Source organism: Anomaloglossus baeobatrachus, chromosome 9 (assembly GCF_048569485.1).
Source record: "Anomaloglossus baeobatrachus isolate aAnoBae1 chromosome 9, aAnoBae1.hap1, whole genome shotgun sequence".
Lineage (NCBI taxonomy): Eukaryota > Metazoa > Chordata > Amphibia > Anura > Aromobatidae > Anomaloglossus > Anomaloglossus baeobatrachus.
The window spans coordinates 60748704-60760746 of NC_134361.1; the positions used below are offsets into that span (position 1 = coordinate 60748704).

A 12043-nucleotide genomic window follows, 5' to 3' on the forward strand; every position below is an offset into this window, starting at 1 on the left:
CTGCTTTTTGCTTCTTTAGGGATATCTTGTAACTTCATGGATAAGCTGTCCCTTACTTTAACTTTACACAGAATGATAAAGCTAATCAGTGATTGTTTATTTCCTTTTAAATGTTTCATTAATAATGAAGGGTTTTGTACAATGGTTGTATGATCTCATTCACTTCCCCTACAGAAATTTCTGAAATTTCTACACGGGTTATACTTCCAATAGCTAAAAGTTTTATGTCTTCCTTGCACCAGACTACTATGGTGATTTAATGCATAGCTGTTATTTCAGGTGATTTTTTTCCTCTGAACTAGAAGCCTCAGCAGCTTCTCCTTACGCCTCCAGCTTCAGCCTACCTTCACAATAGACCTTAATAGGGGGTTGATGTAATCTGATTCCTTACTGTAGGCAAATTTGTAGACAAGGTTTGAGCACTTTTTAAGAGAAAGACAATGCAGGAGACAAAAAAATGGACTGTTAGGCTATGTGCCCACGCTGCGGATTTACCGCGGATTTGCCGCGGATTTTCCGAAAATCTGCAGCAGCGGCACTTCCAAGCCATTTCAATGGCATTTTGGAAATGCTGTGTCCATGCTGCGGATTTTTCCGCGGCGGATTTGCCGCGGATTTTGATCCGGAAAAATCTGCAGCATGTCAATTATTGTTGTGGATTTTGGTGCGGATTTTGGGTATAGAATGGGGGGGGGGAAAAAAAAAATCTGCATCAAAATCCGCGGTAAATCCGCGGCAAAAATAAGGTGCGGATTTGCCGCGAAAGTCGCGGATTTTCATGCAGAAAAATCTGCAGGTACAGCATTTTTCCTAAGATATATTACAAAGCTTCTTGTCTTCACTTGTACTGGTTACTGATGAAAAATTATAAAGTGTTGGCTATTTTGCCCCTAATATGCTAAAATGCAGTTGCATAATAGATATGATACCTGCAGGTTGTGCACTGAAACTTCCAGTGTGTCGGAATTAAAGCAGTTCTGCAGAATTTTGTTGTGTGTAGTTAGAGCCAGCACAAGGCTGGTGTCTGTTTTATAGCTTCTGTAGAACCTATTATAGCGTCATGCAACAGTTAACCAATAATGTAAAAAAGTTACTTAAGCCTAGGTCAATTTTCCATACCACCATATTACATCCAAGTAAAAGTCTGTCTCATTATGTCCATTTAAAGGTCTCTTAAGGGGTTGCATGAAATTAGGGTCTATTTTCTGCTAGAAATGACACGGGGGTTATCAACAAGCAATATATGTGGATTAAGTTTTTATTTTTCTGGCTAGCTTATCCAAAACAAACAGCCAACATTTCTTTACAGACAAATTTTAAAACCGTAACAATCCAATAAGATTATTGTTAGGCTTCGGTTCCACTTGCATTCTGCACGGATGAGTGCAGTCTGATAAAACATTGAATTGCACTCGCACGAGTGCAAAACTATGGGGCAGCGTCCATCTAAGATTGATTTCTCATGCCATATCAGCATGAGAATAAATCGCAGCAGGCTGCGTTTGGCAGCAATTCTCAGCTCACATGCACCCATACAAGTCTATAGGTGCGTGTGAAACATCGTACTGCACACACATGTCATCTTACTACAGTACGATGTCCGCAGAGACAGGCTGGGGAGGAGATCGAGAGAAAGTTCTCCCTGTCTCTTCTCTGTAGCTGTGATCCGATCACAAGATCGTATCACAGTCACATGACCCTCGGCTGACGCTCGCAGCAAAGGGTCATTAGCATATTGCTTCCGATGCTCTCACATCGGAAGCTATGCGCAAGTGGAATCGAGGTGTTAGGCTCTAACTAGGTGAGGTAGATCCTCTAAGCCCAAGGTCTGGGTGACACATGGGTGTCGATGCAACAGACGAGTGAAGCACGCAGGGCACAGATAGCAGAGGGACTGGAGACAGCAGGCAGACAGTTGAGATTTTGGAAACTATAGGTAGGTAGGAGATATCCTGGAGAGCACAGGCAGGTAGTTGCGATACTGAAAATCACAGGCAGATGTAAAACTGGAAGCCAAGAAACATCTTGTAGACCACAGGCAGGTTGTACGATATTGGAAACCGCAGGTAGGTAGCTGTGGAAATGGAAGCAGCAGAGTGCCAGGAGACGTAATGAAGACCGCAGGCAGGTTATGCAGAACTGAAAACCACAAGCAGGGAGCTGAAGAAATGGAAGCTACAGGCAAACCATAGACATCCTGAATACCAGTTAGGTTGTGCGATACTAGAAACCGGCGGCAGGTAGATAACTGAAGAAATGGAAGCCTCAGGCATACCGTAGATATCATTAAGACCGCAAGGAGCTTGTGGTGCACATACAAACGGATGAACACGTTTTGGATTATTATTATCTTGTGTTGTGGATATAAACTGCCAAATCGAGAGACTTGTCTTAGAGGTTTCTTTATTCCAGTCCTTGCTGTGGATGATTCACTGTTGATAAACAAATCATAACAGACCGAGCAATACAAGTATTAATCCGACTCACTGACCCAGTACACATTCCTCTGTCTGAGCTGTTAGGTTTTAAAGTGAAGGATGAAGTTCGTTGTGGTGGTAACTCATTCAGATGCCAGAGAGGCACAAACACACAAAATCCTGGTCTATGCTCATCACCATATCTATCTATCTAGGCTCAGACTGGCCCACCGGGGAATCGGTGAATTCACTGGTGGGCCCCCCACATGAGCAGTGCTATGGAAAAGACTTAATGCAGTATTTATAAACAAAGGCAGCATCTCATCATTCATTTAAAGTTGTTATTCCAGGCCTTGGTTTTCTTTTTTTACTATGGGGCTAATAACTTATTGACAGGTAGTTGCTACCTACTTGCCTTTTTTGCCTTACAACGATATTTTCCGGCTGAGGCAGTGATTCTTCTGCTTCCTTTAACCTCACGTAAACAGAGCAGCTCTTTCTCTTCTGGTCTGTTCTGTTTATGGGGTGTCACTGTCTGTTATGCTGATTGACCAACGACTCTGTGCAGTTAGGCAACAGGGAGCCGGCTGTAGGCAGCGATGCCCCATTGACAGAACAGAATGGAAGAGAAGTTGATCTGTCAACATGATGTTGCCTGTCATCTTCACCTGTTTTGTATGGAGCACGTCTACAATTAAACACTTTGCATACTGAAATTATTCTGTCCATATTGCTACAAGGGTCAGCCATTCACTGGCACCTCGACATGATGTGTATGGGGGATGTAGAAGTTGCAGGTAGTGATGAGCGAATACTAAATGTTCGGGTTAGTCATACCAAATTCCTAGTACTATTCCAGTATTGGGCCCGAATAACAAACCTATTGCAAGTCAATGGGGAACCCTGGACAGTTCCCAGAAAAATGCTTTCATTCCTCATTGACTTGCAATAGGTTCGTTATTCATGACAAATACTGGAACACTACTAGGAATTCGGTATAAATAACCCAAACCCGAATATTTAGCATTCACTTATCACTAGTTGCAGTCAAACCAGAGCCCTGGTGCCAAGGGTGAGTTCTAGGACCATAGAACATATCCCGATTCCCGATCCATGTATGATTTATACTCTAGTAAATGTATTGTTCTTCCAACTTCTCTATAATAATTTCCTTAATTTCCATTTTGATAGGTCCACGCCACTATACTGTGGGCACCATGTCTGAACGCTTTGATTGCCACTACTGCAGAGCTGCCCTTCAAGGGAAGAAGTATGTGGAGAAGGATGGACACAACTGCTGTGTAAAGTGCTTCGAGAAGATCTGCGCCAACACTTGTGCCGAGTGCAGGAAACCCATTGGGGTGGATTCCAAGGTTAGTGGCGGAAAGAAAAAAAGTGGGTCAGGTTTATGTGACGGTTTGCATAGACATTGTCAAACGCTGCAGTTATGGGCAACCATCTAATATGTATGGGGATGGACCGTAGGGGGAAAGGAGGGTTAGGTGCCCAAGACTTAGCCATATTTTATCCTTTTGTTCTCAAAGTGGAGGTGTCTCACAGTGACTTATTCTTCTGTCCCCATCAGCTGAGCTGGGTGTGCATGTCACATGTGTACTGGGAACTCAGGGTAAGAGCTGTCCAAATTATTGTCCGATAGCTTGCTGGCCGTATGCTACTTTTTAGTCTTTTGATGTAGTTCCTATAGTCATGCCTCTTGGTCAACTTAAATCATATCATAAGGGGAAACTACAAGGTGGCCATAAAATAACCTAAGGTGTTTGGAGCCATGTGCAGACTGACCCAATGGACATAATTGGCTAAAAATTGGTATGTATGCTATTCAAGCATGGGCAAACGGAAGGCATCTTTAAATTTTTATTTTTTTTTACCAAAACTCCCCACCAGGTGAAAAAGTGGCACTGTACAGTGAGCGAGCGGCCGATAATTGGAGATGTCACAATAGTTCCACAGCCTAGCATAACTGTTCAATATGGCCGCCATCATGCATGGTGATCATGTTCATACTATGCAGAACATGCTCGTCACTTGCGTGTATCAAGTGCTGCCCACTTCTAAAATGATGCGGCGGTCTTTGAGGTCAGCAGGGGTATCGACATTTCCCCGATAAATATGCTCTTTCAAGTGCCCCCACAGCCAGAAATCACAAGGATTGAGATCGGATAGATAAACGCGGTGGCCATGCGTTAGGGAAGGAGTGGATCAAAATCCTGTCATAGGGAAAATGTGCACGCAGAACATTCTTCGCACGATTTGCGATGTGCTCCATCATGCATGTGGTGGTTGTCTGAAGACACTGGGACTGTTGGGTTGCGGAACGACCACTGTTTCCAGCATTGTCTGGTATCTCGCTGCTGTCATGGAACAGGTAGGCCAGGGACCAGTTGGCCTCATGAATGATAAGGTGAAGCCACACCAAACGGTTACCTTTGGTGAATGCAGTGGAACCCCCTCGACTGCATGCGGATTTTCGGTAGCCCATATGTGACAGTTTTGTGTGTTCACCATTCCATTCAGGTAAAAATGTGCTGCGTTGCACCACCGAACATTACATGGCCAATTGCCATCCACTTCCACTCTCGCCCGAAACACGAATGCAAATATCATGCGGGTATCATTGAGGAAGAAGTTGTTGGTGATGGCTGATTTTGTATGGGTATGCCCGCAAGACCTTGCGGAGAACTTTCCACACGGTACGGTACGGTACGGTAGCCCCGAATTGCCTAGAAACACTACGTGCCCTGCTGTCTCAAGCAGGGTTGTTCGTGCCCTGTCCCACAACGGCAGTGACAATGTCCTCCACAACCTCTCTGCTTACCGGTCATCGCCCGCGCCCTGGCTGAACATTCAGTAACTCTGTTGCCTCAAAACGTGTCATCATCTGTCTCAGCGAATTGACAGCCATTGGACCGCTACATGTGTGAAGGTCTTTCAAACGACGAAAGGCTCTCAGTGCAGCTGTAGCATTCCTGGCATTCTCATAAAACAACCGCATTAACAGAGCACGATCCAGCAAAGAGACAGGCATCTTGCAGACTGAGTTGCAAGGCGTGCTCACTGTACAGCGCCACTTTTTCACCTGGTGGGGAGTTTTGGTCTAAAAATGTATTTAAGATGCCCTCCCCCATGCCTTGAATAGCATGAATACCAATTTTCAGCCAATTCTGTCCTCTGGGTCAGTCTGCACACGGCTCTAAACACCTTAGGTTATTTTATGGCCACCTTGTACATGTACTTAGAGGTACAAACCTTAGGTCATATTCTGACCGGAGACCTCCTGCACAGGTGGGGATGTCAAAGCTTTTTTTTTTTTACATGTCTATAGTTTTTACAAGAGGTTGGGTGACCATGCACTTTTCGATGTGTGTATGCTTTTTATTGTTCACCATAGCAAAGAGTAAGTAGGTCATAAAAAGAGGACATGCACACAAGTATAAAGGAAAACTCTGCTGTTTTTGAGGTTGTCTCAGTTGTGAATATAAAATAAATTCTGCTCTGTACGTTCCGGGTGCAAAATGTCACACTGAAATGTTTTCACTACAAAAGTCTAGACTGTCCCCAATCATGATACATAGGCTGCAATCCTTTTTTTTTTTTGTCGGTCCAGAAATGACATACTGCCACCTAGTGGTGGAGTTACTGCTTATTATTTTTATGGGTAGACAATCCCTTTAATTCCCTTATATATCTTATAGTAGAGCTCACTTCATATAAGAATTAGTGATGGGCGAGCACTAAAATGCATTGTTACTCGATTCGAAAATTTGTAGTGCTCAGATGCTTGTTTCGAGTAATGAGTATAATGGTAGGCAATGGGAAACTTGAGCATTTTCCCAGCAGGATGTCTACAGGGGGGGGGGGGGGGTGAAGGAAAAATTCCTGATATGGATGGAAGCAGTGCTCAAATTGAATGGAACCAGCACGGGGAAGACACCTGGATGCAACTCTGACTCCCAGGTAGTTGTTGGGAACAATGTTGTCAGAGTATTATGCCACTTTTACAGACTGACAAAACATACAATACCGAAGACAACATGGATTTAACAGGAACAAATCTCAGAAAACATTGTTTCCTGTATAATGACTTGTATATAAGGAAAATTTAACTAGATAGAAACCCTATGACTATGTTCACATGTAGCATTTTTGCTGTGTTTTTGCACTCTCATTGCTTTCAATGGAAAAAAAAAATGCTGAAAACTCTGAAATCATTGACATGCTCCTTCTTTAAAAAAAAAAAATGCAGCATTTTCCCATTTCAGGCAGGAAAAAAAAAATGGCATCATATACATGAGGTTTCTCAAATTGTTTTCCGATTTGGAAGAAGTGGGACTTCTAGGCTGGTGAAGCCGATGCACCAAAATCAAGGCCTATCAATAATTGATAGAAGGGATTGCTATAGACCCTGGAATACATGTAGCGAATGGCCTCAGAAAACAGTTTTTCCCAAATTTGGAAGGATCAGGACTCCTAGATTTGTAAAGAATATGCACTATGAGCTCAGGCTGCCAAAAATGAGGAGGAACTCTAATACACCTTGGAACACACGTAGAGTAGTGCCTAAGAAAACATTTACATTTAGGAGTGGGACTTCTTTGGCCAACAACGAGTTCTGGAGACCACTACTCAGAGTATAATTGGCACAAGGACCTTCAGACATCGGATTCCGATTTTGCTCCATCTAAGGTGGGTGACAGTTCGTCCTGTGCCAGCTCAGGGCATCATGCAACCTCAAGTTTTCAAATAGATTGAAGCAGGGGTTTCCAAACTTAATTTTTTTTTATCTCCTTGGTGACCTTTGCCAATGAAAATCATAAACCATTTGGGGGGGGGGGGAGACTACTCCAACCGATCACAGGGAAAGAATACCACAAGCCCTTGTCCATTTATTCACACAAGAGGTGCATTTGAGCTTTTCTTCCAATGTATACATGCATCTTTATTTTGCTACTTCTACACTGAATGCAGCTAATGGTGGTATTAATAAAAAACAGAATAGATGACTTTTGGTTTTAAGTTGCAGCAGCAAGGTCTGTAAGGCTAGATTTCCTGCCTACATGTCTTGAGTACACTATCCCTTCTCCAGCAGCTTGCCCTACACTAAATGCAGCTAAGAGCGGTGTTATAGAATTAGCCCTGAAAAGGACTGTTGGTTAAATGTTGCACCAGCAAGTACTGTTATGCTATAACACACTGTCCCTTCTCCAGCAGATACTCTCCCTCCACTATTTCCTCATACATTGTGCCAAGCATGGAGTCACCAGGTCTTCTATAGACCTGGTGATGCGATACAGGCGGCCATTCGCAGTAATTCCAGTAGCCAACAAGGCCATGGCATTACCATAATTGGCAATCCCATCATTTTTAGTGGCTGAAAAAAAGCCACTAAACATGCGACGGTACTCGAGCATGACATCCAAGTATCGGGATACTTGATTGAGCATCGAGCAAGCCAATGCTTGATCAAGCACTGAACACGCTCGTCTATCACTAATAACGTTCTTGCACGGTATTTTTAGTAATCAGTATGCAGTCAGCGCCCTCTAGTGGGATCTAGAGTTTTCCCACTTAACGAGCTTGAATCTAGTATGAAATATTACATTTCTCTTATTACAATTTATCTTTAATTGGAATGATTTACAAAGAAAAAACATTGCTGTTACACACAGGAGCCCCCTAGTCTTTACATTCTTTGTCAAATGGTGTCCAGTGATGGGGGTCATACTTTTTCAGCATTGCAGTCAGCCAGCATCTGGTTCCCCTCATATAAAAATGAATTGCAAACATTAAAGATAGACGGAGCTGATCTCTGCATTTTTCTGCTTATTTACAGGAGCTGCACTACAAGAGCCGTTACTGGCATGATACCTGCTTCCGCTGTGCCAAGTGCTACCATCCTCTCGCCAACGAACAGTTCATTTTCAAAGACAATAAAATTATGTGTTCTAGATGTGCCACCCGGGAGGACGCCGTGCGCTGCACCGGGTGCCACAAGCTGATCCAGCCCGGTAAATCCACAACACACAATAAGGTCTATTAAAACTGAAAATCCTAAAGCAGCATGATTAGGTCAGCAATCAAGAAGTCTATGATCAAACACTGTCCTGCACACTAAAAGGAAAACTGGGCATATAGCCCCTAGGGACCATGGATTTGTCACAGTTTATGGTAAACTGCGCACAGTCCTGCTACTCATACTGGAAATGTGCATCACTGCGCACAGTCCTGCTACTCATACTGGAAATGTGCATCACTGCGCACAGTCCTGCTACTCATACTGGAAATGTGCATCACTGCGCACAGTCCTGCAACTCATACTGGAAATGTGCATCACTGTGCACAGTCCTGCTACTCATACTGGAAATGTGCATCACTGTGCACAGTCCTGCTACTCATACTGGAAATGTGCATCACTGCGCACAGTCCTGCTACTCATACTGGAAATGTGCATCACTGCGCACAGTCCTGCTACTCATACTGGAAATGTGCATCACTGCGCACAGTCCTGCTACTCATACTGGAAATGTGCATCACTGCGCACAGTCCTGCTACTCATACTGGAAATGTGCATCACTGCGCACAGTCCTGCTACTCATACTGGAAATGTGCATCACTGCGCACAGTCCTGCTACTCATACTGGAAATGTGCATCACTGCGCACAGTCCTGCTACTCATACTGGAAATGTGCATCACTGCGCACAGTCCTGCAACTCATACTGGAAATGTGCATCACAAGTCTACCCTGCGGCCGCTATGCGAGAACCTGGCTATTATTATGTTTTACAGAATTCATGAGAACAGATCCTGCAGATCCATTGGCAAATAAGTTGTGCACAAACAACTTTTTTGTCTGTTAAGTAACTGATTTCCACTGGATCCAATTTTTTTTTTTTTTAACATTGGAGTATGTGAAGACAAGTCTGTTATCGATAGCTATCTAGCATCCGTTTTTCTTGCATTTGTAACGATCTGGTTTTTTCTTACAGGATCTGTTTCAAATGGAAGATAAATAGCAATCCCTTAACGGATCCATTCTCCATTGACTCCAATGTTAAGAGCCCTCTTGCCTTGAACCTATAGTAGAGATATAGCTTTTTGGGAGTGCAGTGAGGAAAGGAGCAGCACTCACCAGTATTATAAAATGGCACACAGTAGATAGGCACTTTACAGATTTTGCATTGGGGTCCAAGAACCTTAAAGGAAACCTGTCAGCAGAAATTTCGCCCAAAACCTAAAAGATTCCCCCTCTGCAGCTCCTAGGCTGCATTCTAGAAAGGTCCCTGTTATTATTGTGCCCCATGTGAGACCAAAATAAAGACTTTATAAAGTGGTACCTTTTTGTATTCAGATTCTGTAAATGTGACACGGGGGCGGGCTGCCTGATGGCCGTTATTCTGCCTCCTGCCGCTTTAGGCCGTCCCCCATCGCCGATTTCCATAGCTGTGGACGCCGCCCAGTGCTCCACAGGTCCCCGCGCATGCCCAGTGCTCATCTCTCGTGGATGAGCACTGTGCCCAGTGTCACCGCTGGAGACGTGCGCGCAGGCTTTAGATTATTGGCGGTACTGTGATGTTTATTACCAAGCAACCGCCCATAATCGCGAGACCGCGCTTTCCCCCTCGGCGTCCTTCGTTCTGCGCAAGTGCGGTGCTGCTGACCCCACGTCACCTCCTATTTCTTGCCTCAGGGCAAGATGGGAAGGAGGTGACGTGGGGTCAGCAGCACCGCGCTTGTGCAGAACGAAGGACGCCGAGGGGGAAAGCGCGGTCCCGTGATTATGGGCGGTTGCTTGGTAATAAACATCACAGCACCGCCAATAATCTAAAGCCTGCGCGCACGTCACCAGCGGTGACACTGGGCACAGTGCTCATCCACGAGAGATGAGCACTGGGCATGCGCGGGGACCTGTGGAGCACTGGGCGGCGTCCACAGCTATGGAAAACGGCGATGGGGGACGGCCTAAGGGTACTTTCACACATCCGGATTTTTGCTCTGCGGCACAATACGGCGTTCTGCAGAAAAACCGCAACCGGCTTTTGTAACGCCGATTGCGTTTTTTTTTTGCATTGACTTACATTAGTGCCGCATTGTGCCGTAGGGGCTTGCGTTCGGTCCGGTTTTTGCCGCATGCGGCAGATTTAGCCGATGCGGCGGCCGGATCGAACGTACCCTGCAACGTTTTTTGCTCCGGCAAAAAACACCGCATCGCGCCGCATCCGGCCGCTGCGGCGCATTTTTCAATGCATCCCTATGGAGGCCGGATGCGGCGCGATGCGGAAAAAAACGCATCCGGTCGCCGCATGCGGTATTTTCCACTGCGCATGCTCAGTAGCATGCCGCAACCGGAAAAAACCGGACCGGCCGCATGTAAAAACTTATGCAAAGGATGCGGTGTTTTCACCGCATCCGTTGCATAGTTTTCACAGCCGGATTGAGCCGCAGGGCTCAAACCGGATGTGTGAAAGTAGCCTAAAGCGGCAGGAGGCAGAATAACGGCCATCAGGCAGCCCGCCCCCGTGTACCATTTACAGAATCTGAATACAAAAAGGTACCACTTTATAAAGTCTTTATTTTGGTCTCACATGGGGCACAATAATAACAGGGACCTTTCTAGAATGCAGCCTAGGAGCTGCAGAGGGGGAATCTTTTAGGTTTTGGGCGAAATTTCTGCTGACAGGTTCCCTTTAAATCCCTTTTTACCTATACATATAAGGGACAGCTTACACTTGGATGTTAATTAGAAAGGATGAAAGGTGGACCAGCAGCCACTTCAGTATTCTGTGAGATCCTTGCGATCCTTCTTTTTTGCTGGAAGCTACACTGCCTCTTCTGATATGGAGACCCATCATGATGTCACGCATGCGTCACATTGCAATAATGACATCACGCTGAAATCAGAAGCGGCAGCTGGGATACCGATGGGTAGGAGGCAATTTGAAGGGCTCCTGTCCACCGAATATGGATGTACTGGATTGATTCACTCACAATTTTAGTGTTAAAGGGAATCTGTCAGCAGAAATGTTGCCCTAAACCTAAAAGTTTCCCCCTCTGCAGCTCCTGGGCTGCATTCTAGCAAGGTTCCTAAAGTTATTCTGCCCCCTTTTAGATCAAAATAAATAGTTTATAAAGTGGAACCTTTCAGTTTGAAAATCTTGTTAATGGTACACGGGGGCGGGCCGTCTGTTGTCCGTTACTGTCCCTCCTGCCACTTTAGGCCGTCCCCCAACGCTCATTTACATACCTCAGGACGCCGCCCAGTGCTTCCGAGGTCTTGCGCATGCACCGTGCCACTGTAGCGGGACTGTGCACAGTGGGATCGCTGGTGACGTTGCGCAGGCACGAGATTATGGGTGGCACTGTGATTTTCATCAGCAAGCTCCCGCCCATAATCTCGTGCCCGTGCTTTCCCCTCTGCCTCCACCGTTCTGCGCATGCCCTGGCCAGATGACCAGATGATCGGTGGTGTCCTGCTCCGCTCCTCCCATCTATTTCCTGCTCCAGGGCTAGATGAGAAAGAGGTGACGTTGGGTCATCTGGCCAGAGCTTGCGCAGAACGGTGGAGGCAGAGGGGAAAGCACGGGCACGAGATTATGGGCGGGAGCTTGCT

At 45.4% G+C, this 12043-nt stretch overlaps 1 protein-coding gene across 2 annotated transcripts in view; it reads left to right on the plus strand.

Moving 5' to 3' along the window:
- The window catches only part of FHL1 (four and a half LIM domains 1), a 95265-nt gene that overhangs the window by 76453 nt on the left and 6769 nt on the right, over positions 1–12043 (plus strand). For both annotated transcript variants that reach the window (XM_075323747.1, XM_075323746.1), the window contains exons 2-3: positions 3609–3790; positions 8269–8443. In XM_075323747.1, coding sequence (XP_075179862.1) covers positions 3635–3790; positions 8269–8443 — 331 coding nt within the window. In that variant the 5' untranslated portion in view covers positions 3609–3634. The remainder of the gene's footprint in view (positions 1–3608; positions 3791–8268; positions 8444–12043) is intronic.